The sequence below is a fragment of the Oryctolagus cuniculus genome, chromosome 16, assembly GCF_964237555.1.
Source record: "Oryctolagus cuniculus chromosome 16, mOryCun1.1, whole genome shotgun sequence".
In the NCBI taxonomy this organism is placed as follows: Eukaryota; Metazoa; Chordata; class Mammalia; order Lagomorpha; family Leporidae; genus Oryctolagus; species Oryctolagus cuniculus.
The window spans coordinates 58,251,989-58,268,127 of record NC_091447.1 but is presented as its reverse complement, the minus strand read 5'-3'; the positions used below and the strand labels follow the sequence as shown (position 1 = coordinate 58,268,127).

At 61.9% G+C, this 16,139-nt stretch overlaps 1 protein-coding gene across 3 annotated transcripts; it reads left to right on the top strand.

Annotated features, from left to right (window-relative positions):
* Window positions 1–1,335: 1,335 nt before the first annotated feature.
* SPMAP2 (sperm microtubule associated protein 2) lies at window positions 1,336–13,788 on the top strand. 3 transcript variants are annotated; one of them, XM_070059478.1, is made up of 8 exons: window positions 1,337–1,679; window positions 2,545–2,661; window positions 2,885–2,956; window positions 4,794–4,855; window positions 5,462–5,531; window positions 9,479–9,596; window positions 10,627–10,786; window positions 13,422–13,788. In XM_070059478.1, exons 1-8 carry the CDS (start codon window positions 1,399–1,401, stop codon window positions 13,658–13,660), a joined length of 1,119 nt encoding a protein of 372 aa, XP_069915579.1. In that variant the 5' UTR covers window positions 1,337–1,398; the 3' UTR covers window positions 13,661–13,788. The 3 variants fall into 3 exon arrangements, with proteins under 3 accessions (XP_069915581.1, XP_069915579.1, XP_069915580.1); XM_070059480.1 differs by lacking the exon at window positions 10,627–10,786 and having other exon boundaries at window positions 1,336–1,679; XM_070059479.1 differs by lacking the exon at window positions 2,885–2,956.
* The last annotated feature ends 2,351 nt before the right edge of the window (window positions 13,789–16,139 follow it).

The following is a 16,139-nucleotide window of genomic DNA, read 5'->3' as shown; positions in this document are numbered from 1 at the left end:
CAGAGCCTTTGGAAGTGTGAGACCCACAGCCCTGTTCGCTGCCTGCCTTCCCTGCGCGCGGCCGAGGGAAGCCGCTTCCACTTGTTTGCTGCCTTCCTGAAGGCACCAGGCCCCCTCACGGACCCCCTGCCCCCTGGGAGAGAGAGAGAGAGAGAGAGGGAGAGAGAGAGGGAGGGAGAGAGGGAGGGAGAGAGAGAGGGAGAGAGGGAGGGAGAGAGAGAGGGAGAGAGAGGGAGAGAGAGAGGGAGGAGAGGGAGGGAGAGAGGGAGAGAGGGAGAGGGAGGGAGGGAGGGGGAGAGGGTGAGAGAGGGAGGGAGAGGGAGAGAGATAGAGGGAGAGAGGGAGAGAGGGAGAGGGAGGGAGAGAGAGGGAGAGAGGGAGAGAGGGAGGGAGGGAGGGGGGAGAGGGTGAGAGAGGGAGGGAGAGGGAGAGAGATAGAGGGAGAGAGGGAGAGAGGGAGAGGGAGGGAGAGAGGGAGGGAGAGGAAGAGAGAGGGAAAGAGAGAGAGAGAGGGAGAGAGAGAGGGAGGGAGGGGGAAGAGGGTGAGAGAGGGAGGGAGAGGGAGAGAGATAGAGGGAGAGAGGGAGAGGGAGGGAGAGGGAGAGAGAGGGAGAGAGAGAGAGAGGGGAGAGAGAGAGGGAGGGAGGGGGAAGAGGGTGAGAGAGGAAGGGAGAGGGAGAGAGGGAGAGGGAGAGAGGGGGAGAGAGGGAGGGAGGGGGGGAGAGAGGGAGGGAGGGAGAGGGGGGAGAGGGGGAGAGAGGGAGAGGGAGGGAGAGAGGGAGGGAGAGAGAGGGAGAGAGGGAGAGAGAGAGGGAGAGGGAGAAGGAAGGAGGGAAAGAGAGAGGGAGAGAGGGGAAGAGAGAGAGGGAGAGAGAGAGGGAGAGAGGGAGAGAGAGGGGGGAGAGAGGGAGGGAGAGAGGGAGAGAAAGGGAGGGGGGAGAGGGAGAGAGAGGAAGAAAGAGAGGGAGAGAGAAAGGGAGAGAGGGAGAGGGAGGGAGAGAGGAGAGAGAGGGAGGGAGGAGAGGAGAGAGGGAGAAGAGGGGGAGAGGGAGGGGAGGGAGAGGGAGAGGGAGAGGGAAGGAGAGGGAGAGGGAGAGGGAGAGGGAGAGGGAGAGGGAAGAGGAGAGAGAGGGAGGGAGGCCGGGATGCCTCCCAGAAGCCCCTGCTGACCCTGCTCCAGTCTCTGGCCAGCATCCCGGGAAGGCAGGTGTGACCTCCAGGAAGGACCCGGGTCCAGCACCTGCAGGGTGGGGGCGCCGCCCGCGCTGAGCCCCTCCCCCACCCCGCCCGGCCCGTGGTTAGAATGTGGGCGGCGCCTTCTCCTGTCGCCCTGGTGACCGCAGATCCATTTGGGTGTTGCCAGAGCTAGGACGCAGGTGTGCGGAGGGGACCCGGCCCATGGAGGACCGCCGCTTCTCGGAGGCGGGGGGCGGGCCCGGGGGCGGCCAGGACGAGGCCCTCGGCCTCCGGGGCCCCGTGTACAGCAGCCTGCGGTTCAAGGACCCCAAATACCGGGACCCCGAGGATGCGGACCTGGGGCTGGAAGACCAAGAGGACGAGGAGGTCCCTGCTGAGGAGGTGGCCGGGGACGAGCCCCCCGGGCCCGCGAACCAGGAGGACGCGCTTTCCGAGTCGGAGGGGGCTCCGGACAAAGATGCAGAGGACATTGCGGAGATGAGGTGTTCGGGGGGGGGTCGGGGGTCAGCGGGGGGCGCGGCGGCCCCCGCTTTCGGAGTGGAAGAGAAAAGCACACGCAGATGGCCGGGTTAGGGCGCGGGCCTGAGCACTTGGGGGGCGACTTCCGGCCACGTGCACCGCGCCCCCCCAGCGCCTCCTGTCCCCCTCAGGGCTCCCCTGGCTGACACCTGCTGGCTGGTGGGGCAGGGCTGTTCCACCTAGGGTGAAGCCACGCCCCTCCCTCCCAGAGAGCCCAAGGGGCCCTGGTGGGGGCGGGGGGGGCGAAGTGGGGCTGAGGGCAGGGGCAGCCAAGGCCCTGCTCCTGTGGCCCCGCTGTCCTGCACCACAGGTGCTGGAAAATGCTTGAGAGTGGAGTGGCTGTGAGCCCTGCGATGGTCCTGGGAGCTGGGGCCGGCCTCTCTCTCTATTTACTTATTTGAAAGTCAGAGGAGAGAGAGAGAGAGAGAGAGATCTTCCCTCCTCTGGTTCACTCCCTAGATGGCTGCAAGGCCAGAACTGGGCTTGTCGGAAGCCAGACGCCTCATCCGGGGCTCCCACGTGGGTGCAGAGGTCCAAGCGCTTGGGTTGTCCCCTGCTGCTGCCCCAGGCCATGAGCAAGGAGCTCAGTGGACAGTGGAGCGGCTGGGACTTGCACCTGCGCTCACGTGGGGCGCCAGCCTAACCCCCTGTGCCACAGCACCCCCATTCCTCTCATAAAGGGGGGAGCAGGGCCTTAGGAAGCTGTGGGGGTGGGGGGTGGTGCTTCAGGCCCTGGCCCATCCCCACCAGGGAAGCCTGAGAGGACAGCAGGTGGGCGGGGCGGGCAAGGGCCAGGCGGTGCCAGCCCCAACACCGACTCTCCCGCAGTCGGCTGTCCATCACCCGCACACTGCCCCGCTGCTCCATGGCCAGAGGGAGGCGGCAGCGGCGCCGGCTCCTGGAGCTGGCAGAACCCAAGACCAACTGGCAGGTCCTGAGAGACAGGTGAGGGCCGGCCAGGCCTGGGCCTCACTGGGTGGGGCAGGTCCAGGTCCTCGGAAAGGTGGCGACCCCGAGCTCCCACGGGGGTGGGGTGGGGGTGGGGGAGGGGCCGCCAGGGAACAGAATCAGGATCCCAGCGGTGGGGCCTGGTGGGGACGGTGGCCCCTGGGGTCCTCAGGGCGGTGGCGGCGGACGGCAGCAGGGCGTTGGCCCTGTCTCGTCGCAGGATGAGAGGCCGCTGTAGGGGCTATGCGTGGATCACCCCATGCAAGACCACCTTGCACTTCTGTCTCTATTGGTAAGTCCCTCGCCTGCTCCCCACCTGCAGCTCACGTGGCCGCGGCGCCCGGCCAGGGAGGGAGGGGCTTCCAGGTGGGGGCTCCCTCACCCACACGCTAGCCCCGGACCTGGCTTCAGGCAGAGAGGACCTGGCCACTCCCTCGAGAAGCTGGGGCTCTGCTGGCGCTGTCGCCCCTGGCTCACCTCCCTCCGACTCGGCACTGGTGCAGGCCCAGGAGGCTCAGGACGTGTCACCCACCGTGTCCAAGGCACTCTCCCAGCTGCCCAGGATCTCCAATGTCATGGCTGTCACTGGAATTCTAAATAAACTCGAATCAGAACCCTAACCCTAACCCTAACCCTAAATCCTAGCCCTAACCCTAACCCTAGCCCTGACCCCTAACCCTAACCCTAACCCTAACCCTAACCCTAAATCCTAACCCTAACCCTAAATCCTAGCCCTAACCCTAACCCTAAATCCTAGCCCTAACCCTAACCCTACCCTAACCTTAAATCCTAGCCCTAACCCTAACCCTAACCTTAAATCCTAACCCTAACCCTAACAATAAATCCATAACCCCTTACCCTAATCCTAACCTCTAACCCTAACTTTAAGACTTAGTATTGACCCTAAATCTTTAACCCTAACCCTAAATCCTAACCCTAACCCTAAATCCTAACCCTAACCCTAACCCTAAATCCTAACCCTAACCCAAACCCTAACCCCTAACCCTAACCCTAAATCCTAACCCTAACCCTAAATCCTAGCCCTAACCCTAACCCTAACCCTAAATCCTAGCCCTAACCCTAACCCTAAATCCTAGCCCTAACCCCTAACCCTAACCCTAAACTCTAACCCTAACAATAAATCCGTAACCCCTTACCCTAATCCTAACCTCTAACCCTAACCTTAAGACTTAGCATTGACCCTAAATCTTTAACCATAACCCTAACCCTAAACTGAAAGTCCTGTCTCTAAACCACTAACCCTAACTATAACTCTAAAACTATAATAATCTTCTGGCCATCTCCCTAGCCCAAAACCCATAGCCCTAAACCCTGAAATTTAACAAAACCCTAACCCTAAATCCTGAACCCAACCCTAACCCTAAATTCCTAACTCTGTTCTCTAACCTTAACCCTAACCTAACTTCAAATCCTAGATCCCTAACCCTAATCCCAACCATAACTCAAGTCCCAAATCCCTAATCCTAAACCTAATCCTAACTCTTAACCATAACCATGACCATAACACTACCCATGCCCTAACCCTAAATCACTAACTCCTAATCCTAACCCTAACCCTAAATCCCTAAATCTAACCCTAAATATAAATCACTAAACCTAACCCTAATCCTAACCCTAATCCCTAACTCTAACCCTAAATCCCTAATCCTAACATTAACTATGTCACTAAACTTAATCCTAACCCTAACTTGAATCCTAACCCTAACCCTAATCCTAACCCTAGCCATAATCTCAATTCCCTAACCCAAATCCTAACCATAATCTCAAATCCCTAACCATAACCCTAAATCCTGAAACCAATCCTAACCCTAAATTCCTAACCCTTACTCCCTCACCTTAAGTATGTAACCATTAACCCTAAATCCCTAACCCTAACCCTAACGCCCTAACCCTAACCGCAATCCTAAATCCCTAGCCTTGACACTGACCCTAAGCCTGACCCTGACTGTAACTCTGACCCTGATCCAAGCCACAGGTTCCCCGGCTCCTCCTCAGCCCGCAGCCTGCCCCGTGTGCTGCCCTGCCAGGGAGCCCCAAGCTCTTGCTTCATGCCAGGCCCAGAGCTGGGGTCCTTGCTGCCCTCACGCTGGTCCACTGGTGTGTTCCAGGCCCTCTGTGTACTGGACCGAACGGTTTCTCGAGGATACGACCCTCACCATCACGGTGCCCGGTAGGTGGAGCCCTTGTCCATCTGAGGCTGGGGTGGCCTCTGCTCGGCCTTGGGGCCCGGCCACACTGTGCTGGCCACTGGCCTCCTGGTGCTGGGGGACACAGGAGGGGCGCTCCAGCCCCTGCTAGAACCGACCCCTCTCTGACCCAGGGAGCCTGGTCTTCCCTGCTCTGTGCCCTAGGAGCCTCTGTCCATCTTCTGGAAGTCTCTGCTGGACTCTGCCCCTTCTGTTTGAAGGCTGGGGAGAGGGCGTGGGGAGGCGTAGTGGGGTTAATTTACCTCAAGGAGATCATTACTGGGGGAGCAACAGTGACCAGCAAACGCCAGGCCCACGCTGGCTTCCAACCATGGGTTTCTGGGTCCACTCCGAGCCCTGAGGAGGAGCCGTGGGCCCTACCTCCTATACCACACAGTCCTGAGCAAGTGCCTTCGGGTGCCCAGGGTGGGGGCAGCACAGTTGCCCCTGCAGGGGGCTTGCTGCCTGGCCCCTCAGCTGCAGAGAGCTGAATTCCACAGGCAGACGGTGCGCTGGGCAGGGCGGGCTGTCTTGGCTGGGGTCCACTGCTGGGCAGTGACTGGGCACTTTCCCATTTCCCCTGTGCCCAGAGGTGTCCCCTCGAGTGGAGGAACTGGCCCGGCCCAAGAGATTCTATCTGGAGTACTACAACAACAATAGGTAGGGGACGAGGGCTGGGCTCTCCCTGACCTAGGCAGGCCGTGGCATGGGGAGGGGTCCCCAGCCCAGGGCTGGGTTGCAGAGTCTGCCCGGCCCCCCAGCCATGCCTACGGCAGGCAGGGCCCCGGGCCCGTATAGTCAGGGTGGTGGTGGTGCGGGCAGGTGCGTGGTGGAACGTGATGGTCTGAAACGGTGGGAACCGTAAGCGGTGGTTTCACGCCCAGTTCTCCCTCAGAGCTCTGTGTGTGTTCACACACAGGTCAGTCACATCTGTGCACACGCACGGGGACACAGGACTGGCACAAGTAGCTGCCTGGACCCCCTTCACACTCGGAGGTGCCCCCCACCCCGTGTTTGCATTTGCTAACAGGGGCTGAGGTGGGGGCGTGCAGTGGGCTGAGGGCGGCGTCAGTGCCCCCAGAGTTCACAGCACCTGAGCATGGGCAGAGAGGACCGGAGGCTGAGGGCGGCTGCAGGGCTGCGGCCGTCTGCGGGGCTGTGCTTACACACTGGGTGCCACCCCAGGCATGTGGACGCGTGGGCAGCTTGCTGAGGGTCAACAAAATATGGCTGAGCTTGCGGGGTGACACAGGGAAGCACTCCAAGCCCAGCTGTTCCCACAACCCAGGGACCTCACCCGGGCTCCTGAGGAGGGGGCAGGGACGAGGCCCTGGGAGGGGCTGTTGCCACTGGAGGACTGAGAAGGCTGGACTGGAGCAGGCCTCTGTTCCTGGGCTGGACAGCTGGGAGGGGGTGAGGGCGGTAGCATTCTCAGTGAGAAGGCTGGACTGGAGCAGGCCTCTGTCCCTGGGCTGGACAGCTGGAAGTGGGTGAGGGCGGTAGCATCCTCAGTAAGAAGGCTGGACTGGAGCAGGCCTCTGTCCCTGGGCTGGACAGCTGGAAGTGGGTGAGGGCGGTAGCATCCTCAGTGAGAAGGCTGGACTGGAGCAGGCCTCTGTCCCTGGGCTGGACAGCTGGAAGGGGTGAGGGCGGTTCCATCCTCAGTAAGAAGGCTGGACTGGAGCAGGCCTCTGTCCCTGGGCTGGACAGCTGGAAGGGGTGAGGGCGGTACCGTACTCAGTGAGAAGGCTGGACTGGAGCAGGCCTCTGTCCCTGGGCTGGACAGCTGGAAGTGGGTGAGGGCGGTAGCATCCTCAGTAAGAAGGCTGGACTGGAGCAGGCCTCTGTCCCTGGGCTGGACAGCTGGAAGGGGTGAGGGCGGTACCGTCCTCAGTGAGAAGGCTGGACTGGAGCAGGCCTCTGTCCCTGGGCTGGACAGCTGGAAGGGGTGAGGGCGGTAGCATTCTCAGTGAGAAGGCTGGACTGGAGCAGGCCTCTGTCCCTGGGCTGGACAGCTGGAAGTGGGTGAGGGCGGTAGCATCCTCAGTAAGAAGGCTGGACTGGAGCAGGCCTCTGTCCCTGGGCTGGACAGCTGGAAGGGGTGAGGGCGGTACCGTCCTCAGTGAGAAGGCTGGACTGGAGCAGGCCTCTGTCCCTGGGCTGGACAGCTGGAAGGGGTGAGGGCGGTAGCATCCTCAGTAAGAAGGCTGGACTGGAGCAGGCCTCTGTCCCTGGGCTGGACAGCTGGAAGTGGGTGAGGGCGGTAGCATCCTCAGTAAGAAGGCTGGACTGGAGCAGGCCTCTGTCCCTGGGCTGGACAGCTGGAAGGGGTGAGGGCGGTACCGTCCTCAGTGAGAAGGCTGGACTGGAGCAGGCCTCTGTCCCTGGGCTGGACAGCTGGAAGTGGGTGAGGGCGGTAGCATCCTCAGTAAGAAGGCTGGACTGGAGCAGGCCTCTGTCCCTGGGCTGGACAGCTGGAAGGGGTGAGGGCGGTACCGTCCTCAGTGAGAAGGCTGGACTGGAGCAGGCCTCTGTCCCTGGGCTGGACAGCTGGAAGGGGTGAGGGCGGTAGCATCCTCAGTGAGAAGGCTGGACTGGAGCAGGCCTCTGTCCCTGGGCTGGACAGCTGGAAGGGGTGAGGGCGGTAGCATCCTCAGTAAGAAGGCTGGACTGGAGCAGGCCTCTGTCCCTGGGCTGGACAGCTGGAAGGGGTGAGGGCGGTTCCATCCTCAGTAAGAAGGCTGGACTGGAGCAGGCCTCTGTCCCTGGGCTGGACAGCTGGGAGGGGGTGAGGGCGGTAGCATCCTCAGTAAGAAGGCTGGACTGGAGCAGGCCTCTGTCCCTGGGCTGGACAGCTGGAAGGGGTGAGGGCGGTAGCATTCTCAGTAAGAAGGCTGGACTGGAGCAGGCCTCTGTCCCTGGGCTGGACAGCTGGAAGTGGGTGAGGGCGGTAGCATCCTCAGTGAGAAGGCTGGACTGGAGCAGGCCTCTGTCCCTGGGCTGGACAGCTGGAAGGGGTGAGGGCGGTACTGTCCTCAGTAAGAAGGCTGGACTGGAGCAGGCCTCTGTCCCTGGGCTGGACAGCTGGAAGGGGTGAGGGCGGTACCATCCTCAGTGAGAAGGCTGGACTGGAGCAGGCCTCTGTCCCTGGGCTGGACAGCTGGAAGGGGTGAGGGCGGTAGCATTCTCAGTGAGAAGGCTGGACTGGAGCAGGCCTCTGTCCCTGGGCTGGACAGCTGGAAGGGGTGAGGGCGGTAGCATTCTCAGTAAGAAGGCTGGACTGGAGCAGGCCTCTGTCCCTGGGCTGGACAGCTGGAAGTGGGTGAGGGCGGTAGCATCCTCAGTAAGAAGGCTGGACTGGAGCAGGCCTCTGTCCCTGGGCTGGACAGCTGGAAGTGGGTGAGGGCGGTAGCATCCTCAGTAAGAAGGCTGGACTGGAGCAGGCCTCTGTCCCTGGGCTGGACAGCTGGAAGGGGTGAGGGCGGTACCGTCCTCAGTGAGTTTCAGGGAAGCTTCTAGGGCGCTTTGAGGCTCTCCAAATCCCAGCCTTTCCCAGCTGCAGACACCTAGGCTGGGTGTGACTGACACTGCACACACACATACACCCTAGGCTGGGTGTAGTTGACACATTGACACAGAGCACACACACACACACACACACACACACACACTGTAGACTGGGCTGTGATTGATGAAGTGCACACACACACTCATACCCTAGGCTCGGTTGTGATTGACACAGAGCACACACACACACCCCTAGGCTGTACTGCGATTGACACAGCACACACACACACCCTAGGCTGGGTGTGGTTGACAACAGAGCACATGAGCACACACCCTAGGCTGGGTGTGACTGACATCATGCACACACACACACTCACACTTTAGGCTGGGTGTTATTGACACATTGACACAGAGCACACACACATACTGTAGACTGGGCTGTGGTTGACACAGCACACACACACACTCATACCCTAGGTTGAGCTGTGATCGATGAAGTGCACACACACACACACACGCAGACACACCCTAACTGTGCTGTGGTTGACACGGCACACACACACACCCTAGGCTGGGCGTGACTGACACCATGCACACGCGCACACACATTCACGCCCCAGTCTGAGCTGTGATTGACAAAGTGCATACACACACACACACACCCTAGGCTGGGTGTGACTGACACCATGCACACACACACACTCACACTTTAGGCTGGGTGTTATTGACACATTGACACAGAGCACACACACATACTGTAGACTGGGCTGTGGTTGACACAGCACACACACACACTCATACCCTTGGCTCGGTTGTGATGGACACAGAGCATGCACACACACAACACGCACACACACGCAGACAACCCTAACTGTGCTGTGGTTGACACGGCACACACACACACCCTAGGCTGGATGTGACTGACACCATGCACACGTGCACACACATTCACGCCCCAGTCTGAGCTGTGATTGACAAAGCGCATACACACACACACACACACCCTAGACTGGGCGTGACTGACACTGTGTACACACGCACACACACACGTTGGCTAACCCTACCCCTAACGCTGGTGACCTGTGCTGCGCATGTCCTAGGACCACGCCCATCTGGCCCATCCCCCGGTCCACCTTGGAGTGCCAGGCGTCCAGTCGGCTGAAGGAGCTGGCTGCCCCCAAGATCCGGAGTAACATCTGGAGCATCCACATGTCCGAGGTGGGTGCCGGGTGCTCTGTGCAGCTCACTCCTGTGCAGGGTGGGTGGGGACGCCGGGACTCTGCAGGAGGCTGCCTGGGGGCTGGGGGAGCGGACCCTGGAGCCACCCTCCTGGCTGGCCCGGCTCCCTCGCTTGCTCTCGTCAGCCCCTCAGTCCAGCTGGGGTCGCCCTGCCGGCCCCCTGCCCACCTGTGTGGCTGCAGAAGCTTACACACACACACAGCTTCCTTCCTATTAAGGAAAATGCTGGGTGGGCTTCAGATCGGAGTCCCCTGCTCTCCCTGGATGTCGTCCACGAGCCCCCCTCCCCGGCGCCCGAGCCTGGCTTCCTCCCTGAGCCAACGGTGCTGGCCGTCCCCATGTGCATTCCATGGACGGATGGGTTTGGTCACTGGGCCCTTGGGTGCCAGCAGGGAGCATGAGGGACAGGTGTCGTGGGGGCCATGTGAGGATCTGGGTCCCTGGGGACACTAGTGGACATGTGTGTCCTGTTCTGTCCTCAGTCACTCCTCCCCCGTGGGGTCCTGGCGATATCCCCAAGAGGTTTATGTTGGTTTTGTTTCCATGTCAGATTTATTTATTTGAGTAGCAGAGTTAGAGAGAGAGAGGGAGAGAGACAGAAAGAGAGAGAGAGAGAGAGACAGAAAGAGAGAGAGCGAGCTTCCATGTGCTGGTTCACTCCCCAGATGGCCGCAGCGGCCAGGGCTGGGCCAGGCTGAAGCCAGGAGCCAGGAGCTCCATCCAGTCTCCCACGTGGGTGCAGGCCCAAGGACTTGGTCCATCACTGCCGCCTCCCAGGCCATTAGCAGGGAGCTGGATGGGAAGTGGAGCAGCCAGGACTTGAACCAGTGCCGACGTGGGATGCCGGCACTGCAGGCAGCTTACTTACTGGACTGCAGAGCCGGTCCACCAAGAGGGCTTGGGCCCCAGGTTTACCCCCCACACACCGTGGGTTTCTGGTCACCCCCGGAGGAGCCCTCCCTGTCCGCGACCTGCAGATCCAAGCGCCTCCATGGCTGTCCTCTCCCAGGTGTCCCAGGTGTCACGGGCGGCCCAGATGGCAGTCCCCAGCTCACGGATTCTCCGGCTGGCTAAGCCCAGGCCCCCGGCCACCCTGCAGGGGCAGTGGGACCCCATGCCGAAGTCTAAGCCACACGTGTCGGACTACAACCGCCTCCTGAACCTGGCCAGTGAGTGGACCCCTGGGCTCGACACCCTGCTGCCCTGCTGCCCGCTGGACAGGGGAGACGGGGAGTCCCAGGTCCTAGGCCTGGGGTCTGCTTCTGTCGACTCTGCGCACCCTCTTCCATGTCCTCCTCCCTGAACTGAGATGGCTGTCAAGGGTCCCTGGGGACAACTCACGTGGTGTGCTCTATGTGCACATGTGAGCTGTGTGTACATGTGTGTGCACACATGAGTGAGCTGTGTGCACATGTGAGATGTGTGTGTGCTGTGCATGTGCACACGTGAGTGAGCTGTGTGCACACATGAGTGTGTGCTGTGTGTGTTTATGTGAGCTGGGTGTTGCTGTGCATGTGCACATGTGAGCTGTGTGCACACGTGTGTGCTGTGTGCACACATGAGCTGGGTGTGTGTTGTGCATGTACACACGTGAGTGAGCTGTGTGCTGTGTGTGCACATGTGAGCCGGGTGTGTGGTGTGGGTGTGCACACGTGAGTTGTGTGCTGTGTGTGCTTATGTGAGCTGGGTGTGCACACATGAGCAGTGTGTGCTGTGTGTACATGTGTGTGCACACGTGAGCTGGGTGTGTGGTGTGGGTGTGCACACGTGAGTGACCTCACATGTGCATCCTTCCTGGTGCTCTGCCAGGGTCCCGAAGCCCCTTCCCCACCTCACTCTACATCTGGGCAGACGAAGTGCTCAGGCCCACCCTGCACCCCTTATTTCCCTCCTGGCAGGTAGAGGGGTAGTGGGGTGTCCTGCTGGGGTCTGTCCCTGTGCTCACCGTTCCAGGGGAGGCCCTCGGGGTCAGGCCAGGACTCCTCTCCTCTTCTCGGGGGCCATCTGGGCACCCTGCAACCCTTATCCCTGGGGGCCTCTGTCCCTGGGGACCCTGGTAACTCTTCCCCCACCTCTGTCCCTGGGGACCCTGCACCCCCACCTCTGTCCCTGGGGACCCTGGTACCTCCTCCCCCACCTCTGTCCCTGGGGACCCTGCAACCCCTTATCCCTGGGGGCCTCTGTCCCTGGGGACCCTGGTAACTCTTCCCCCACCTCTGTCCCTGGGGACCCTGCACCCCCACCTCTGTCCCTGGGGACCCTGCACTCCCTGCCTCTGTCCCTGGGGACCCTGCACCCCCACCTCTGTCCCTGGGGACCCTGCACCCCCACCTCTGTCCCTGGGGACCCTGGTACCTCCTCCTCCGCCTCTGTCCCTGGGGACCCTAAACCCCTCCCCCTGCCCTTTATCCATAGTGCCTGCCCTCTACCTATGTGTGCCGCATCCTCTGTCTGCCGTGTGGTCAGCTCCAGGCCAGGCCCAGGGGATCACAGTGGTGGCGCATGTGTCTTTCTCCCCGACCTTCGCTGGTGGGTGTGGAGCCACTCGACTTCTTCCCTCCCCGGTTCTCTCTGACACAGTCCGCTCACTTCATTCATTCCCTTGTTCACTCATTCATTCATGCCATCAGTGTTAGAGAAATGGAGCCTGAGTACACGCCCCCACACGCATCCTGACCTGCACACGCCTGGGTCGTCACGCATGTGTCGATCGGTGTAAGACTCCTTTCCAGTCTAGATTTCCTGCCTGTCATGGTTGGGGCCAGAACGCATGGAACAGAGGAGGAAACACAGGGCGTGGACCCCGTGTGCACACGGGGTCGGGGGTGGCTCAGCCGACCCCCCCCCCCGTGCACTCACGCGGGTTCTGGGGCTCGGCTGACTGCTGTGTGCACTCACAGGGCTTCTGGGGGCCCAAGAGCACGTCAGCTGGGACCAGAGTGCAGGAGCCCTGACGCCCCCAGCAGCTCCTGGACCCCTTGCCAGGGCTCAGCTGGCTGGGAGGGGCTCCACTCTCCTCCCCAGGGCGAGCGGCGTCTACCATTTGCACGGGGGCTGTGCCCACCCCGTGCCCCAGAGATGACGAGGGAGGCCAGCCCCGTCCCCCTGAGGCCTGCCGGTCCCCTCTCCTGGCCTCCCAGCAGCAGTGCTGAGCCTGCCGTGTGATGGAGGGGCTGGGAGGGAGGGTCCCGGGGCGCACCCTGCAGCCCCTCCCCACGTGACCTGAGTGGGAGCGGAGGGCAGGTGAAGTGGGGGGGCCGGGGCGCTGGACCGCCCTCCTGTGGCCCCAGCCGGGACCGTGGCCACTGGGGAGTGGTTGCCCTTTACTCTCTGAAGTGTGCAAGTCAGCTTTTTGTGCATCCATGGAGTTGTGCAGGCAGCACCGCAGTCATTCTAGAACATTCTCAGCACTCCAAAGAGCAGCCTCCTGCCCTGAGCAGTCACCCCACCCCGCCCCAGCCCTGGGACTGTGCATCCCCTCCGGTCCCTGTGGAGTCGCCTGTGGGAGATGTCTCCATCAGTGGGGGCCACGCGTGTGGTCTCTGTATCTGCATCTCCCTGGCGTGAGGCCGTCGGGTCCCTCCGCGTGGCGCGTCAGCCTTACCCCTGCTCCTGGTTTCGTGGTGCTCCCCGTGTGCGTGGACCACGCGTGACGCCGTCGGGTCCCTCCACGCGTGGCGCGCCAGGGCCTCCTTGTTCTCCGTGGACCACACCATGTTTGTCCATCCTCCCGCCGATGGGCAGGCTGTTGGTACACAGACAGCTGAGCTCTGCCCTCCCCCCCCATCTCGTCTGCCCCTCCAGTGCCCAAGGCCCAGTCGGACAAGTGTGTGCCTGACCGCGACCCTCGCTGGGAGGTGCTGGACGTCACCAAGAAGGCGGTGGCCAGCCCCCGGGTTGTCGCCCTGGCACAGCCCAAAGTGCGCAAGTGCCTCAACGAGGGCTACGACCCCTACCGCATCTCCCCCGCCTCGCTGGCCGCACAGGCGTCCCCTCGCCTCTATGAGCTGGCCACCCCCAAGAGCATCACCAAGAAAGTCTGACCAACCAGCCCCGTCCCAGTAAACACCCGAGCGCACCCAGCCCTGTGTGTGGTTCTCCGAGTCGCTGGCCTGGAGGGGCCGGACACGGCGGCAGCGGGAGGACAGCAATAAGTTATTTTCGCATCCGACCTGCGGCTTGTGGAAGCCTCTTGTTTTCCCACCCCGCCGCCTCCTGGGAACCCAGCTACCCTCCCACCTGCCCACTGGGCGCCCACCACGTGATGTCGGGAGCCGAACCAGCCACGCCCACCCTGTGGCGCCCAGAACGGACCGGCCACGCCCACCACATGAGACCCTTGGCCTGGGGGAACGGGACGGACGGGACGGCCGCCCAGCCCACTTCTCGGACAGGGAGGCTCAGACTCAGAAAAGAAACCGGCGCCCTACAGTGCTGCTGAAGACAGAAAGAGGGGGTGTGGGGGGGAGATGGGGGCCTGGGGGCGGAGAGAGAGGGGGAAGGGGGAGAGAGACAGGGGCGGAGAGAGGAGGAGGGAGTGGGGGGAGACGGGGGCGTGGGGCGGGGAGAGAGAGGGAGGGGGAGAGAGACGGGGGGGGGTGCGGAGAGAGGAGGAGGGAGTGGGGGGAGAGACCGGGGTGTGGAGAGAGGAGGAAGGGGGAGAGAGACAGGGGTGGAGAGAGGAGGAAGGAGGAGAGAGGCGGGGCGTGGGGGTGTGGAGAGAGGGGGAAGGGAGAGAGAGACGGGGGCAGAGAGGGGGGGAGACGGGGGGCCTGGGGGCACGGAGGGGGGAGAGAGACGGAGACGGGGATGGGGGGAGAATCGTCCATGCCCTGGTCCCCCTCCGAAAAGCCTGCACTGCAGGGCTGGGCCAGGCCGAAGCCGGGAGCATCACTGCTTGGGCAGGCGCTGGACGGGAAGTGGAGCAGCCGGGACTCGACCCGGCGTTCCAACAAGGGACCCCGCTTTGCGAGAGGTGGCTTACCCTGTGCCCACGTCTGGTTTTCTGAGCCTTGGCTCTCGCTGTCTATTGGGAAATCGCTTCATGCTGGCAGATAACTAAGTGTGGTGGACAGAACCCCACGTGCCGCCCCGCACTGCGCTGTGACCAGCGTTGGGGGCAGTGCATCATTTTCCCCACCTCTGGGACACACAGAGAACTCACCTGTGCGTGTCAGCGTTCTCCGTGGGCGCTCACGGCCGAGCCACAGCAGCTGCCTCTCTCAGGCTTCGTCGCTGACTCCCAGGCTGTGATGCGCCTCGTGTGCCTGAGCCCCGGCCCAGGGCTGGTGTGGCAGGAGCCCGAGGCACAGCCCCTCGGCTGGCCAAGCCCACGGTCAGAGTGGCAGGGGGTGTGAACCGTTGTTGGAGTGTGCCTTGTTTTCCTCGGCCCTGGGCGGAGCTGAGGTACCACTGGGTGTGCGTGTGTGGGGTTCAGGTGCTCATGGGTGTGTGTGTGTAGAATTCAGGTTCTCCTGGGAGTGTGTGGGGTATTCAGGGTCTCCAGGGTGTGTGTGTGGGGGGGGTTCAGGTGCTCATGGGTGTGTGTGTGTAGAATTCAGGTTCTCCTGGGTGTGTGTGTGGGGGATTCAGGTTATCCTGGGAGTGTGGGGGGGATTCAGGGTCTCCAGGGTGTGTGTGTGGGGGGTTCTGGTTTTCCTGGGTGTGTGTGGAATTCAGGTTCTCCTGGGTGTGTGTGTGGGGGGATTCAGGGTCTCCAGGGTGTGTGTGTGTGGGGGGGTTGTGGTTCTCCTGGGTGTGTGTGGGGGGTTCAGGGTCTCCTGGGTCTGTGGGGGGGATTCAGGTTATCCTGGGAGTGTGTGGGGGGATTCAGGGTCTCCAGGGTGTGTGTGTGGGGGGTTCTGGTTTTCCTGGGTATGTGTGGAATTCAGGTTCTCCTGGGTGTGTGTGGGGGGGATTCAGGGTCTCCAGGGTGTGTGTGTGGGGGGGTTGTGGTTCTCCTGGGTGTGTGTGGGGGGTTCAGGGTCTCCTGGGTCTGTGTGGGGGGGATTCAGGTTCTCCTGGGAGTGTGTGGGGGGATTCAGGGTCTCCAGGGTGTGTGGGGGGGGGTTCTGGTTTTCCTGGGTGTGTGTGGAATTCAGGTTCTCCTGGGTGTGTGGGGGATTGCGGTGACTGTCCCTTGCCACCGCCGGAGAATTAGGCAGGCTGCCTGCAGCTTGCCTTGACCGAGGAGGGGAAGTGCGCCACCCGCCACTCAGCCTTCCCCAAACCCGGGGGACAGTCAGGCGTGGTGTGGAGCCCAGTGGAAGCAGGCTCTCACTGTATTGTAAAAGGGAGGTGTATATATCGCTGGGGTACAGAGCGGGTGCAGGCAAGGAGTGGGGTGATGTGATGCAAAAGGGTCTTAGCCACTCCTGTTGTACCACCTCGATGATCCCTAGGCAGAAGCCTGGGGCTGGGGTGTTTGCCACCAGGGACTAGAAACTCAAAGTCAGGTTTTCAAATTCCAGGCAGGCTCAGGAAGTTCCTCTAGGCCTCTCCGGATTCAGCCTCCCCCACAGG